This window comes from Myotis nattereri, assembly GCF_964212035.1.
Source record: "Myotis nattereri genome assembly, chromosome: 10".
NCBI lineage: Eukaryota > Metazoa > Chordata > Mammalia > Chiroptera > Vespertilionidae > Myotis > Myotis nattereri.
The window spans coordinates 43,861,124-43,874,069 of NC_138085.1; the positions used below are offsets into that span (position 1 = coordinate 43,861,124).

Sequence of the window (12,946 nt, forward strand, 5' to 3'; positions counted from 1 at the left end):
TTGAATCTGGCAATAATGCCCTTAAATCTAACCACGTTCTTTAACACATTGGTGCTTAAAATGCTAATTAAACCAAGTTCCTTAAGGTTATCTAGAGCAGTGACGGTGAACCTATGACACGTGTGTCAGAGGTGACATGCGAACTCATTTTTTTGGTTGATTTTTTTGTTGTTGTTAAATGGCATTTAAATATATAAAATAAATATCAAAAATATAAGTCTTTGTTTTACTATGGTTGCAAATATCAAAAAGTTTCTATATGTGACACGGCACCAGAGTTAAGTTAGGGTTTTTCAAAATGCTGACATGCCGAGCTCAAAAGGTTCGCCATCACTGATCTAGAGTTTTACATGCACCTATAAAATTCTTCCTTGAATAAATTTTAGGACATTGTTAAATCTGGCAGGGGGTATCAAAAGATAAGACAACTGTTGTCTTCATAGAATTTAAAATCTGAGGAGGGGACTAACAAAAGGATGAAAGAATCATAGTGGTAAAGATTACTATTACTAAGTTTCTGGCTTCTTGTGGTTCTGCAAGAGTAACCTGAAAAATATATATTTGCTACGTTGAAATGTATAGGTATCTTATAAAAACTATATTATTATTTTAAAGAAAATGATATTTTTATCTTAACTGAAGACTTTAAGTGTTATGAAACAATTCCATTATACTTGGACTCCTTGTTGAGTCTTTAAAAAATTAGCTTTATTGAGATATAGCTTACATATAATATATTTTAAGTGTACAGTTAACGTGTCTTAACGTATGTATATCATTTTGTAAGCACCATCACAATTAAGATGTAGATAATTTCTTTTACCCTAAAATATTAACCCAGTACACCTTTGCATTGAACACACTCCCCTCCCACCCATCACACACACACAACCCCTGATATTTCAATAACTGTAGCTTGCCTTTTCTAGTATTTGTAAATGCAGTCATGTAGTATGTAACCTTTGTATCTGGCTTTTTTCACTTAGCATATTGCTTTTGAGATTTATTTATGTTATTGTGTATATCAGTAGTCTTTTCTATTCATTACTGAGTAGTACTCCATGTCTTAAGACACCACAGCTTGTTTGTCCATTTGACAGTTAATGGATATTTAGATTGTTTCTTGTTTGGACTATCCTATCTAATAAAGAGGGAATATGCTAATTGACCCTCACACCATCACAAAGATGGCGGCACCCACAACCAATAAGTAGAGAATATGCTAATTGACTGCCCCACCCTCAAAGATGGCGGCACTCACAGCCAATAAAGAGGGAATATGCTAAGTGACTGCCCTGCACCCAAAGATGGCAGTGCCCAGTATCCTCAGCCCCGCCAGGGTGGCAGGCTTGTGGCAAGACCGGGCCCATAGGCCCGGCCACTCCACGTGCCTGCCTTCGGAGACCCCCGGGCCCCTCAGCTCCTCAGCTGCCCAGGGCTGGCCTGAGGTGCAGGCAAGCCTTGATGGTGGCTGCCCAGCCACCCAGGGCCGCCCCAGGCTCAGGTAACCAGGGCTGGCCGAGGCTTGCGCTGCTGGCAGTGACAGCAGCAGAGGTGTGGTGGAGCATCCCCTTCCCCTGATTGTCGGGTCGCCTCCTTCCCCTGAGGGCTCCCGGACTGTGAGAGGGAGCAGGCCGGGCTGAGGGGCCCCGCTCCAGTGCATGAATTTTCATGCACCGGGCCTCTAGTTAACAATAAACTTCTATGAAAATATGTGCATAAATCTTTGTTGAATGTTATGTTAAACTTAAGATCCACCAAACTTTTTTTCAAAATGGCTGTACCATTTTGAGTTCCCGCCAGCAATGTATAAAAATTTCATCTGCACTCCACATTTTCACCAACACTTGGTATGTCAACATTTTTATTTTTAGCCACAAATACTAAAAAAATTTAGCCACAAATATTTTCTGTTGCTGTGTAACACATTTTCATAAACTTACTTGCTTAAAACAATACCTATTATTTCATAGTTCTGTAGGTCTGAGTTCAGCACAGATTCTCTTCAGGGTATCACAAGGCCGAAATCCAGATGTCAGACTGAGTTCTCATCTAGAGGTTCTGGATAAAGTTCTGTTTCCAAGCTCTTTTAGGTTATTGGCAGAATTCAGTTTCTTGCTCTTTTTGGATTATGTCTGTTTCCTTGTTTATTGTCAGCTGGAGACCACTCTCAGCAGCTCCTAGAGACCTTCCGCATTCAATGGCACATAGCCTACTTCATCTCCCTTATGTTGAATTTTCATATTTTGCATCTCTGACTTTGCTCTGTTTTTAAGACTCTTATGATTACAGCAGACCCACCTGAATAATCTTACCATAAGGTCACCTGATTTGGAACCTTAATTACATATACAAAATTCCTTTGCAACAGTACCTAGATTATTGTTTGAATAACTGGGAGAAGGTGTATACCAGGTGCTAGGAATTTCAGAAGGCCATCTTAGAATTCTGCCCAACACAAAACCATTTATTTGTTGTACATTTTCAGCAGTACTTCACATGTTGGCATTTTTTAGCCATATACATACTAGTTGCACATATCCTGGTAGTTTTAATTTGGATTTCTCTGATGTCTAATGATGTTGAACATCTTTTCACGTTCTTATTTGCTGTGTATATATCTCTTGTTGTTAAATGTCCAGGTCTTTTGTCTCTTCTTTTTTTTTCTATAATCCATTTGTTTTAGCATCATTTATTGCAAAGATTGAATGTGGTTATATGGATATGTGACTGACTGTGTGTGGATAATTCTTTAAGTCAGATAGTGTAAGTTCTTCAACATAGTTGATTTTAAATTTTGGCTTCTTAGTCTCTTGCATTTCCATATACAATTTCAAAATTGATTTACCGACGTCTTTAAAATATTTTACTGGAATTTTGATTGGGATTGTGTTTTTTTGTTTTTTTTTTAAATCAGTATGTGGAGAGCTGTCATCTTAACAGCTAGTCTTCTGATCTGTGAATATGATATAGCTCTGTGTTTTTTAAGGTAATCTTTAATGTCTGTCAGCTGTGTTCAATAGTCTTTATTGTACAATCATTACATATATTTTATTAACTTTATCACTAAATATTTTGTATTTTTGATGATTTTCTGAATGGAAGTGTTTTCTTAATTTCCTTTTCCTGTGCCAGAATTTCTTGCATCTTGTCTTATTGTATGGTGCAAATATCTTTATGTATCTTGTTTCTGCTCTTAGATAGAAGGCATTTAGTGTTTACCATATTAAGTATGATGTTAGCTGTAGGCTTTTTGTAGATAGCCTTTATAGATTGAGGAAGATCCTTAGTTTGCTGAGTTCTTATTTTACCATGAATGGGTGTTGATATTTGGTAGATGCTCTTATATATCTGTTAAAATGACTATTAGTGGTTTTTTTACTTTGTAGTGAATTCCATTAATTTTAAATATTAAACCAACCTTGCATTGCTGAATAATTCTGAGTTGGTCATGATGTTTTCTTTTAATATGTTTTTCTGGATTTAATTTGCTCAAATATTTTTACGGATTTTTATATTCATGGTCATGAAGAAATATTGGAATATAGCTTACTGGGTTTTCTATGTTTGTTTGGAGTGTCATCTGATTTTGGTATCAGGGTAATGATGTTCATAAAATGAGTTAAGAATTAGTCCTTTCTCTTTTACCTTCTGAAGGAATTAATGTAGGGTTGGTATGTTTTGGAAATTCAAATATATGATAAAATTGACCAGTGAAGCCATATGGGTGTAGTTTTTTTTTTGTTTTTTTTTTTTTAAATATATTTCTTTATTGATTTCAGAGAGGAAGGGAGGGGAGAGAGATAGAAACAATGATGAGAGAGAATCATTGATCGGCTGCCTCCTGCACGCTCCCCACTGGGGATCGAGCCTGCAACCCAGGTATGTGCCCTTGGCCGGAATCGAACCTGGGACCCTTCAATCCGCAGGCTGACGCTCTATCCACTGAGCCAAGCCGGCCAGGGCAGTGTAGTTTTTTTGAGGGAAGGTTTTTAAACTCAAATTCAGTTTAACAACTATAGAGGTGTACAGTTTTTCTCTTTTTCCTTGACTTAGTTTCAAGAAACTCATCTATTTTAAGTTATAAAATTGATTTTTATATATTTAGACTATATTTAGAATATATTTTATATATTTAGAAAAACTTACATAAGTTTTTGGTTTTACTGATTTATCTTTCTGTTTGTTTACTTTCTATTTCATTAATTTATTTTTTCCCCTCTCTCTCCCCTTGTTTTGGGTTTAATTAATTAATTTTTACTATTATTTTAGTTTTTTAATGTGGGAATAGATCATTGTATTTTAGATTTTCTTTGTAAAATAGTATTTTCTTCAAAACACTGCTTATCCTGTATTCAAAATATTTTCTGATTTCTCATAACTAATTGCCTTTGTGACTTATAGCTTATTAGAATTTTGTTTTATTTCCAAATTCTTCCATAATTCCAAATATCTTTCTACTTTAATTCCATTGTAATGAGAGAATATATTCTGTATACAGTGGGGCCTTGACTTACGAGTTTAATTCGTTCTGAGACCGAGCGTGTTAAGGAGCTCGTTAAAAAGCTCGTTGACTCACATTACTCTATCAACTCAATGCAAAATATCGGCCAAGAGACAGCTGGTATCTCAAAAACTCGTTAGTCGGGACACTCAGTGAGTCAAGGCCCCACTGTATTTTAAACCTTTTAAGTTTATTGAGAGTTTTTTTGAGGCTCAGAATAATGTCGTCTTTGCCAGTGTTCCATGTGAACCGGAAAATAATATTCTGCTGTTTTAGGATCTGTTGATTGATAGTGTGCTCAGATGTTCTGTACCTTTACTGACTTTTTTTGGGGGGGGGGGGGGTGAGTGTCTACTTTTATCTGTCAGTTACTGTGAGAGAAATGTAAAAATCTAATATGATTGTCTATTTTCCTTTCAGTTCTGTTTGCTTTTATTTATTTGAAGCCTTATTAAGCATATGTATAAAAGGCTCTTGGGACCCAATTACTGTGTGTGTGTGTGTGTGTGTGTGTGTGTGTTTTCTCACATATCACACAATTATGAGACATTAATTGGGTGCCCTACAGTTTAACTCAATTCTGACAACTCTACCTGGAAATCGCACCAAATTCCACAAGTTAAGGAGTCATTCCTACAATACTACCCCCTTTTCGCCTCTTCAGATGCCAGTTGCAAGGCTAGGTTGTTACCTGGGGTTCTAGATGTTCAACTGGCTATGGATTGGAGGTTTCAAGGACCTCTTCTTTGGGTTTAATTAATTTATTAGAGCAACTCACACAACTCAGAGAAACATTTTACTTACTAAATCACTGGTTTATTTTAAAGAAGCTAACTCAGGAACAACTAAATGGAAGAGACACATAGAGCACGGTACAAGGGAAGGGGTGAGGAACTTCCATCTTCTCTCTAGGTGTTCCACTCCCCCTACATCTCCATGTTTTCACTAACTTGGAAGCTGCCCTTTTGGGTTTTCATGGAGGCTTTATTACATAGGTGTGATTGATTGGATCATTGGCTATTGGTGATTGATTCAAAATCCAGCCCTCATGCTCTACTTTTAAATAATGTTTTTCTCATAGTGTAAGATATTGACAATATATATCACATTTGTGCTGCCATTGTCAAAGAATTTATTTCTACACGTTATATACCACATAATGAATGCATTGTTAACATAAACACTATGTTTGTGCTAAATAGCTATGTTTTAAAAACCTTTAAAAATGAGGAAAATGTCTTTTATATTTACCTGGATAAAGCATTTTACCTTAATATTTGAAAGATATTTTTGCTTGGTATAAAATTAGACAGGTTGAGGTTGAACTAACCTTTTGGATATATGGATTTGAAGCCTAGGAGAGAGATGAAGCATTCAGTGATGGTAGAGAAGTTCTGAGGAATCCTGCTATTCCGTGGTCAGGCTATTCCTTGGCTCTTAGTGGATGCTGGCTAGCAGGGAGTGATATAAGATAGATGATATAATTTATAAAGAATTGATAACACTGTAAAGGTCAGGGGGCTAGAGAAATAAGGACCTGGTTTCGAAGTCTTCACTGAAATTCATATAAGCCTTTTGTCATCACATAAAAAACAATTATAGCATTAATTATTTTTTTAAAACTCCCCATGGTAATCCAAAGTATTATATTCTTCTTGGAGCCTTGAAAGAAACATAATTTTAGGTTGTGTGTAATAAGATTTTTTTAAAGGTGTATTTAAATATTTTAAGCATGGAAGAGTATGGTAAGAATTTCTTCCATCGTTAGTATATATTTTATATTTAAAGTGACCTAAAATTAAATTAATAGGTTCTGGAAAATTACAGTTACCCACTATAATTTTCAGTTATTGGCAAAATGATACAAATTGAAGATACTGATTTGCTGATATACTCTCATAGACCTTAAATTATGTAGAATAAGAGATACTTTTCAGAGTGTACAAGCTAGCCAGACAGATTAAATTGTTTTTTCAGGAAGTATTCAATAACTTAGGGTATATAAGTATATACAGGGGTGGGCACAAGTAGATTAATAATAATAAGTACAATAATTACTAAATAAATAATAAAAGAATAAACTCATAACTGTAAACCTACTTGTGCCCACCCCTGTATTTAAATGTTGATTCTGTCGTACACTTAATGTCAGTATTAGATTGATGGAATATAGGATGCATGGTACACAATTTTATCTCTGAACTTTAAAAACTCAATTTACATTAAATTCTGTGGTCTTTTTAAAAAAGATCTTAATGGCTTTAGTTTTGTTTTCCCTCACCAAAGGATATGTTTTTGTAATGATTTTAGAGATATGGAAAGAGAGAGGGATATATATATAGAGAGGATATATAGAGAGAGAGAGGATATATATAGATAGATTGCTTCCCATAAGTACCCTGGTCTGGGATCAAACCTGTAACCTGGATAATGTGTCCTGACTCAGAATTGAATCAGCAACCTTTTGGTGTGCGGGACGACGCTCCAGTCAACAGCCACATTGACCAGGATGATCTTAATGGTTTTTGCTTCGTGTGAATATGATAGTTGGAATTTTGACCATTTCAGATTTAGAACTACTACTGGTTCCATTACTAATCAAATGGTTTAGTTATCAAGATATATTTCAATGTAAGCATTGACTCAGGTCTGTAGTTTTTCTAGAGCATTTTTTTTCCTAAATAAATTTCACATAGAATCCTAGTATAAAAAACAGATACTAGTGGTTTTATATTTCTTTATAAGTTAGGGATTCAGATAAATTGTATTAACTTAGACCAGGGTGGGCAAACTTTTTGACTCGAGGACCACAATGGGTTCTTAAACTGGACTCAGAAGAAGGAGCTGCGGCCGTGTTTCCCGACGTTGCCATGTTAACACTGCTGCTGGTGAAGGAGCGGAGGGGAGAGCAAGAAAACCCTCTGCTCTTTCGGCTCCGCGGGTTGGATAGAACAGCCGAACGGGCCAGATCGCGGGCCGTAGTTTGCCCACGGCTGACTTAGACCCTACCCATGAGATAAGATGTCCCATAAAAAGAAAAATTGGAATTGGCTGTCTGACATTGGATCCACTTCCCTTCTAATATAGAAAATTATATTTCAATGTAAATATAAACTTTTTAAAGAAATTTACTAATGTTGTGTAACTAATAACTTTTTTTTTTCCTCCTTCAGGGAAATGAGGCAAGTTATCCTTTGGAGATGTGCTCACACTGTAAGTCAAATATTCTTGTTAATTTGTTTTATACTTACATTTCTCTTTATATTTATATATCACATACTTCTATATGTTTGTGTAGCAATGTTAGCACATGATTATTTAAAATGGGTAGTGAATTTGACTTATAGTCTTAATCAGAATAGAGAATTAGAATTTTTTTTTTTACAGACTTTTTTATTATTGGGATCTGCAGTATGCTATAGTTACAAACCAAACCTCAAATATCAGTGGCTTAATTGAACAATTAACTTATTTATTTTGTGTTTACATAAAATAAAGTACTTGCTGAAGGCAAAACTTTGGTAGTCCAAATAGCTATTGCAAAAAATCTTTTTGGGGGAGAATGAGGAATTTAAGCAGTGTGGGTGGGCTTGTTATTTCTGACTGTATTGGAGAATGTAAAAGCAGAACATGACACTGTTAGATGTCGATTCAAGGATCAGTCAAAAAAACCAAAAGGTTTTTTTGTGTGGAAGGCCATTGATAGGGGAAAGGGAGATCCTGAGAATTGGAATGGAGACATTTGGTAAATTTAGATGTCATGAGGCGGTCACAGAACACCGAATCATTCTAAACCTTCCTTGCCCTTTTCATCCCTGTTTGATGGAGCTGCTCCTGCCTTGTTTGGAGACCTCTTACCTTGCAATGAGGTACCTCTTCCTTTTTTTTTTTTCTTTCATTAAAACCATTTTACTTGTTGCTCATTATGTTTCATTAGTTTGCTTTCTTTTCCCCAAACACTTGTCAATTTCTTTCATTCTCATCAACACCTTTGCTTGCTTCTGAGCTCTGGGTAGAATGCTCTTGTGTCAAGTTTTTGTTTTGTTTTAACAATTGATAATTTATTAAAAAGGTTGATTTAAGTATCTGCAATGGTGTCTTAAGTCTTGACTCCTGTATCAATACTATTGGAAGTAATATATTTCACAACCTCTAACAATCTCAGAAGGGCTATACAAGTTAATGAGTCGCTTGTGGATCCTCATCTGAAATGGATCCCAAGTCTTAGAACATTTCCCACAGGGAGTTTTTCTTGTAGTGATCCTTAGAGTCTTGGTGGACATCCAAACTGGTCTTTTCACTTTTCCTTTGCTCCTCTGATCAAGTCAGCACACACCTTCTCCAAAGACTACATTGCAGCTAGTTAGAGTAATTCTAATTCAGTGAATCGCCACCTCTGGTTCCATGGATATCTTTCCTGTATCTTTAAAAGCCATGGCTGTGGCATGGTTTCCTGATGGATTTATTCCTCCGTAAGAGCAAACAGTGGTGAGTCAGGAGCAGAAGCCAGTGGAACAGAGCTCTGCTGCAGCTTCAACCTTGTCTTCTTTAAAAGGTTGTATCAAGTTCCTTACTTACTTGACTTCATTGTCTTTTAACTCTTAGATAAATGTTATCTTTCCTCTCCTAAGAATCTATCATGAGTAGTAAGTACCCTGTTTATTTCCTTGTAGCAAAGAAATTACTTGTTTTTATTCATCCATTTCTATCTTCCATTTTGTAAGTTATATAATTTATTTTTATATGAGTGATACTCTATGACCAATTACCCAGAATTCTGCCATTTGAACTACATACATTTTATTGTTTTTCTTCTCAGGCTTTCCTTTATAAATTTCTTACATAATTATGTTCACATTCAAATGTATATTTTAATACTAGAGGCCCAGTGCATGAATTCATGCACCCGTGGGGTCCCTTCAGCCTGGCCTGCACCCTCTTGCAATCCAGGACCCCTCGGGGAATGTCGGAGAGCTGGTTTCACCCTGATCCCTGCAGTTTTCTGTGCACCAGGCCTCTAGTATGCATATAAGATCTTTGGTTAATCTCTTCCCACCCTCTCTTCTCCCCTCCCCTCTTCCCTCTGAGATTCATCAGTCTGTTCCATGTTTCCTTCCATGCCTGTCGTTTCCACTCCTGCATTGAGCGTCTGTCCCCTGGTGGTCAGTGCGCATCATAGCTACCAACCAGTCACTTAGGCTTTTATATATAAGATAAAGATAAAATGTTGCACCTAGCATATTGTAAAAATTGACCTAAACAAAACCTGATTGTGACTATACTACCCCCTATCGGCAGTTTTGTTAATAAAGTTTTATTGGAACACAGTCAAGCCCATTTGTTTACATACAGCTGTTTTTATGCTACAGTGGTAGAGTTGAGTAGTTGCAGTGGAAACTATATGGTCCATAAAGCCTAAAATATTTACTATCTGGCCTCTTACAGAACAAGTTTGTTGGAACCCTATTATAGACAATAATGGTCTTCTGAATTTGAGAACTGTCACCTCTATCACTGCCTAACCTATCTGAACTATGGTCAAACTAGAGTTTTTACAAGCTAATGCTTTAGGTGTTAGCTACATCTAGAATTCTTATTTCTGGCAAAGTTAATATGTCGGTATTATAGTTTCTTTAGAATCAAAAGGGTGTGCTCAAAATTGTACCCTGCTACTTCGAGCGTGTGACAGTTATTCTTGCTAATGGGCAAGAAGGAGGTTTGGAAGTCTAATTAACCAGGCTTCATGCTGCAAATGGAGTTTAGATTGAGTTTTGGAAGTATTGTACAACTCTGATTGGAATGAGGTACTAGGAAATTAGTTTTTGTTTCTTGGTCAAGGAACAGAGGTCCTAAGTATTTCCCAGGTTCTTCTCTTCGCTTCTTTTACCTGGTTGCAAAGAAAAATATATTAGGGCAAAAGGCAAGATGGATGGCCTTCTGCACATCCAGATGGCAAAAGCCAAGTTCTTTTTTTTTTAATGTGTGGTATTTGAAATAAATGTCATACACTGTTAAAGCTCTTTTGGTTTTATCCTTAGAACTTAGTCTTCTTTCTTAAGACTTCATCTATGCTTAGTGAAACTGTTGAACCTTGTCAGGAAAGGTTTATACTTGTCAGTGAATATTCAACCAGCAATAAATCTATATGACTTACTCTGTTAGCCAGTATATAGTCCCCCCCGCCCCCCCCCCCCCCCCCCGGTTCCCTACTTGGTTCATCAGAATACAGTGTACTTTTGTATATTTTATACATGATTTGGATTAATTTCTCCAAAATGAACTTGTCCACATTAAAACCAACACTTTTTCCTGCAATCCATACATTGTAAATTTTTTTTTCTTATTTACAAACCTCTTCATTATTGGAAGAGCTTAATATTATCTATATATAAGATAAGAATGTTAAAACCAGTCTTTGAGGCACTTCAATATTTATACTTCCCTGTTTGGGTTAAACCCTGTCATGCCTTCTCATTCCTTTAAGACCCAGTTTGATTCTTTGTTCTCAGTGAGGCCTTATAATTGTCCCAGTTTTCATTGGTCCTTCCTGTTCTTCAAGTGGTTATTGTCTGTTTTGTTCTTTTAGTATTTAATTGTGCTACTTTTTAAAAGGTAAGGTACTATCTTCGGCCCATGACACAGATAAACAACACAAGGTGCTTATGGTCTAGCTACTGGGAAAAAGAGGAACGCATATATTATTATAGTGGAACTAAATCTTTATGAAAAACAAAAACAGGGGTCCCAGGGAGTGGAAATTATCCTTGGTTAAGGAAATTAAGAAAAGCTTCACAGAAGGACTGACTTTCGAAATTGTTTTTGAAAGCTGTATTAGTTTTCAATACTGATTAATTCTTTCACTTGTCTGGTCATTTGTCCCTTTCATTCTCCTTAAATTGCATCTAGATTTTCATCATTCTATCCAGACACCCTGCATAGTCATTCCCAATATCCTACTTTTACTCATTGATTTCTCTCCTAATTCTTAAGAAAACTGAGAACATTTTAAGTGTTAACCTCATTATCTCCTTATCTCCAACTCCCCCTACTTTCCACTCCTCCCCACTGCACACAGAAACTTTCCCAATCTCATGCTCATACCCCCTTATTCTAGGTCAGCCTCCTTGCTTGTGCTTTGGATCTCATCCACTCTCATCTACAGGACTGTTTTGTTAGGTTCTCCCTGTTTTTCAGCTGCTCCATCTCTCTTCAATTTATAGACAGGATTAACTTCCTTGATCCTGACCCTTCATGCACCTCCCAGTTTTTCTCCATTTTTTCTCATATTTGAGCTTCCTAGAAGAGCATAATCAGTTATCTCCATTTCAGTATTTCTGCTAATTTCACGGCCTGTAAACTGACTTTTATTCCCTACTATCTACTGAAACTTTAAGGTCACCTTCATTTTATTGCATAATTGCTAAATCTGATGGATTAAAAACCATGTACATAAAGCAGATGCTGAGTAAGTATCTCTTGACTGAATCAGCTAGTCAGAGCTCACAGCTGAATTAGCTGTGTTGGATAGACAACTAGTTGGGTAATTTTAAAGGCTGTACCTTTAGGAAAATTCCGTAGTTACCAATCATCACACTTATTTGTTTTATGAATAATAAAACAAATGTGCCAGGCACTATTCTAAGCATTTCACATACATCAATGTTTTTAATCTTCATGATAGTCTCATGAGAGAGGTATTATTACTTAATCCTTTGTACAGAAGAGAAAACGGGCAGAAAGATCTCAATCACACAGCCACAGGTAAAGGAACAAAGACATGATTTGATCTCAGGCAGTCATGCTCCAGAGTCATATGCTTAATCCCAATCCTATACAGCCTCCCTTATAATAAATGTTATAAGATTATGTTATGTTTGTCTACACATGAATTACTTTAGGCAAACTGGACTTGTCTAAGACATAGAAGTATTCTCTGAACCCCCCACTTCTCAGTTCAGTGTTCACTTTTCATTGAGTTAAATTATTCTAGGCCATTGTGACTTTGTTTCTGTCTGTTAGCTAACCTGTCTGGACTATAGTGGAAATGTATACTCTGTTGGGGTAATTTGCTCAAAGTTGAGACCTTACTTGTAACTTGGCATGATGACTTGGAAAAGTGACTGTGTAAGATACTACTTTAGATAGTTTAAACAGAACTAGATTGGGGCACAGTTGAAAGTGTAAATTGAAAATCAGATTCAACTATTTATTACTGTTAAAACCAGTGTAATTCTGAATGGTTTTGATAAAATGAAGTACAGGGCCTATTTTGTAGACTAAATGTAGATGAAGGACTGATAATAGTTTTTTATCTAAAAAGATTTCTCAATTTTCTTTGATTAGAAGGTGACCCAGGAAGAGCTGGCAGATTCTTAAACAGTGTTTTCTTTTGCATAATGAAGTATCTGTAGAAACCCTGAATACATCTTTAGCCATTAGGAT

The 12,946-nt window shown here is 36.1% G+C and overlaps 1 protein-coding gene across 1 annotated transcript in view; it reads left to right on the forward strand.

Annotated features, from left to right (window-relative positions):
* The window catches only part of PPP3R1 (protein phosphatase 3 regulatory subunit B, alpha), a 59,237-nt gene that overhangs the window by 24,297 nt on the left and 21,994 nt on the right, over positions 1-12,946 (forward strand). Inside the window, exon 2 of the mRNA XM_081100732.1 lies at positions 7,678-7,717. Coding sequence (XP_080956858.1) covers positions 7,678-7,717 — 40 coding nt within the window. The remainder of the gene's footprint in view (positions 1-7,677; positions 7,718-12,946) is intronic.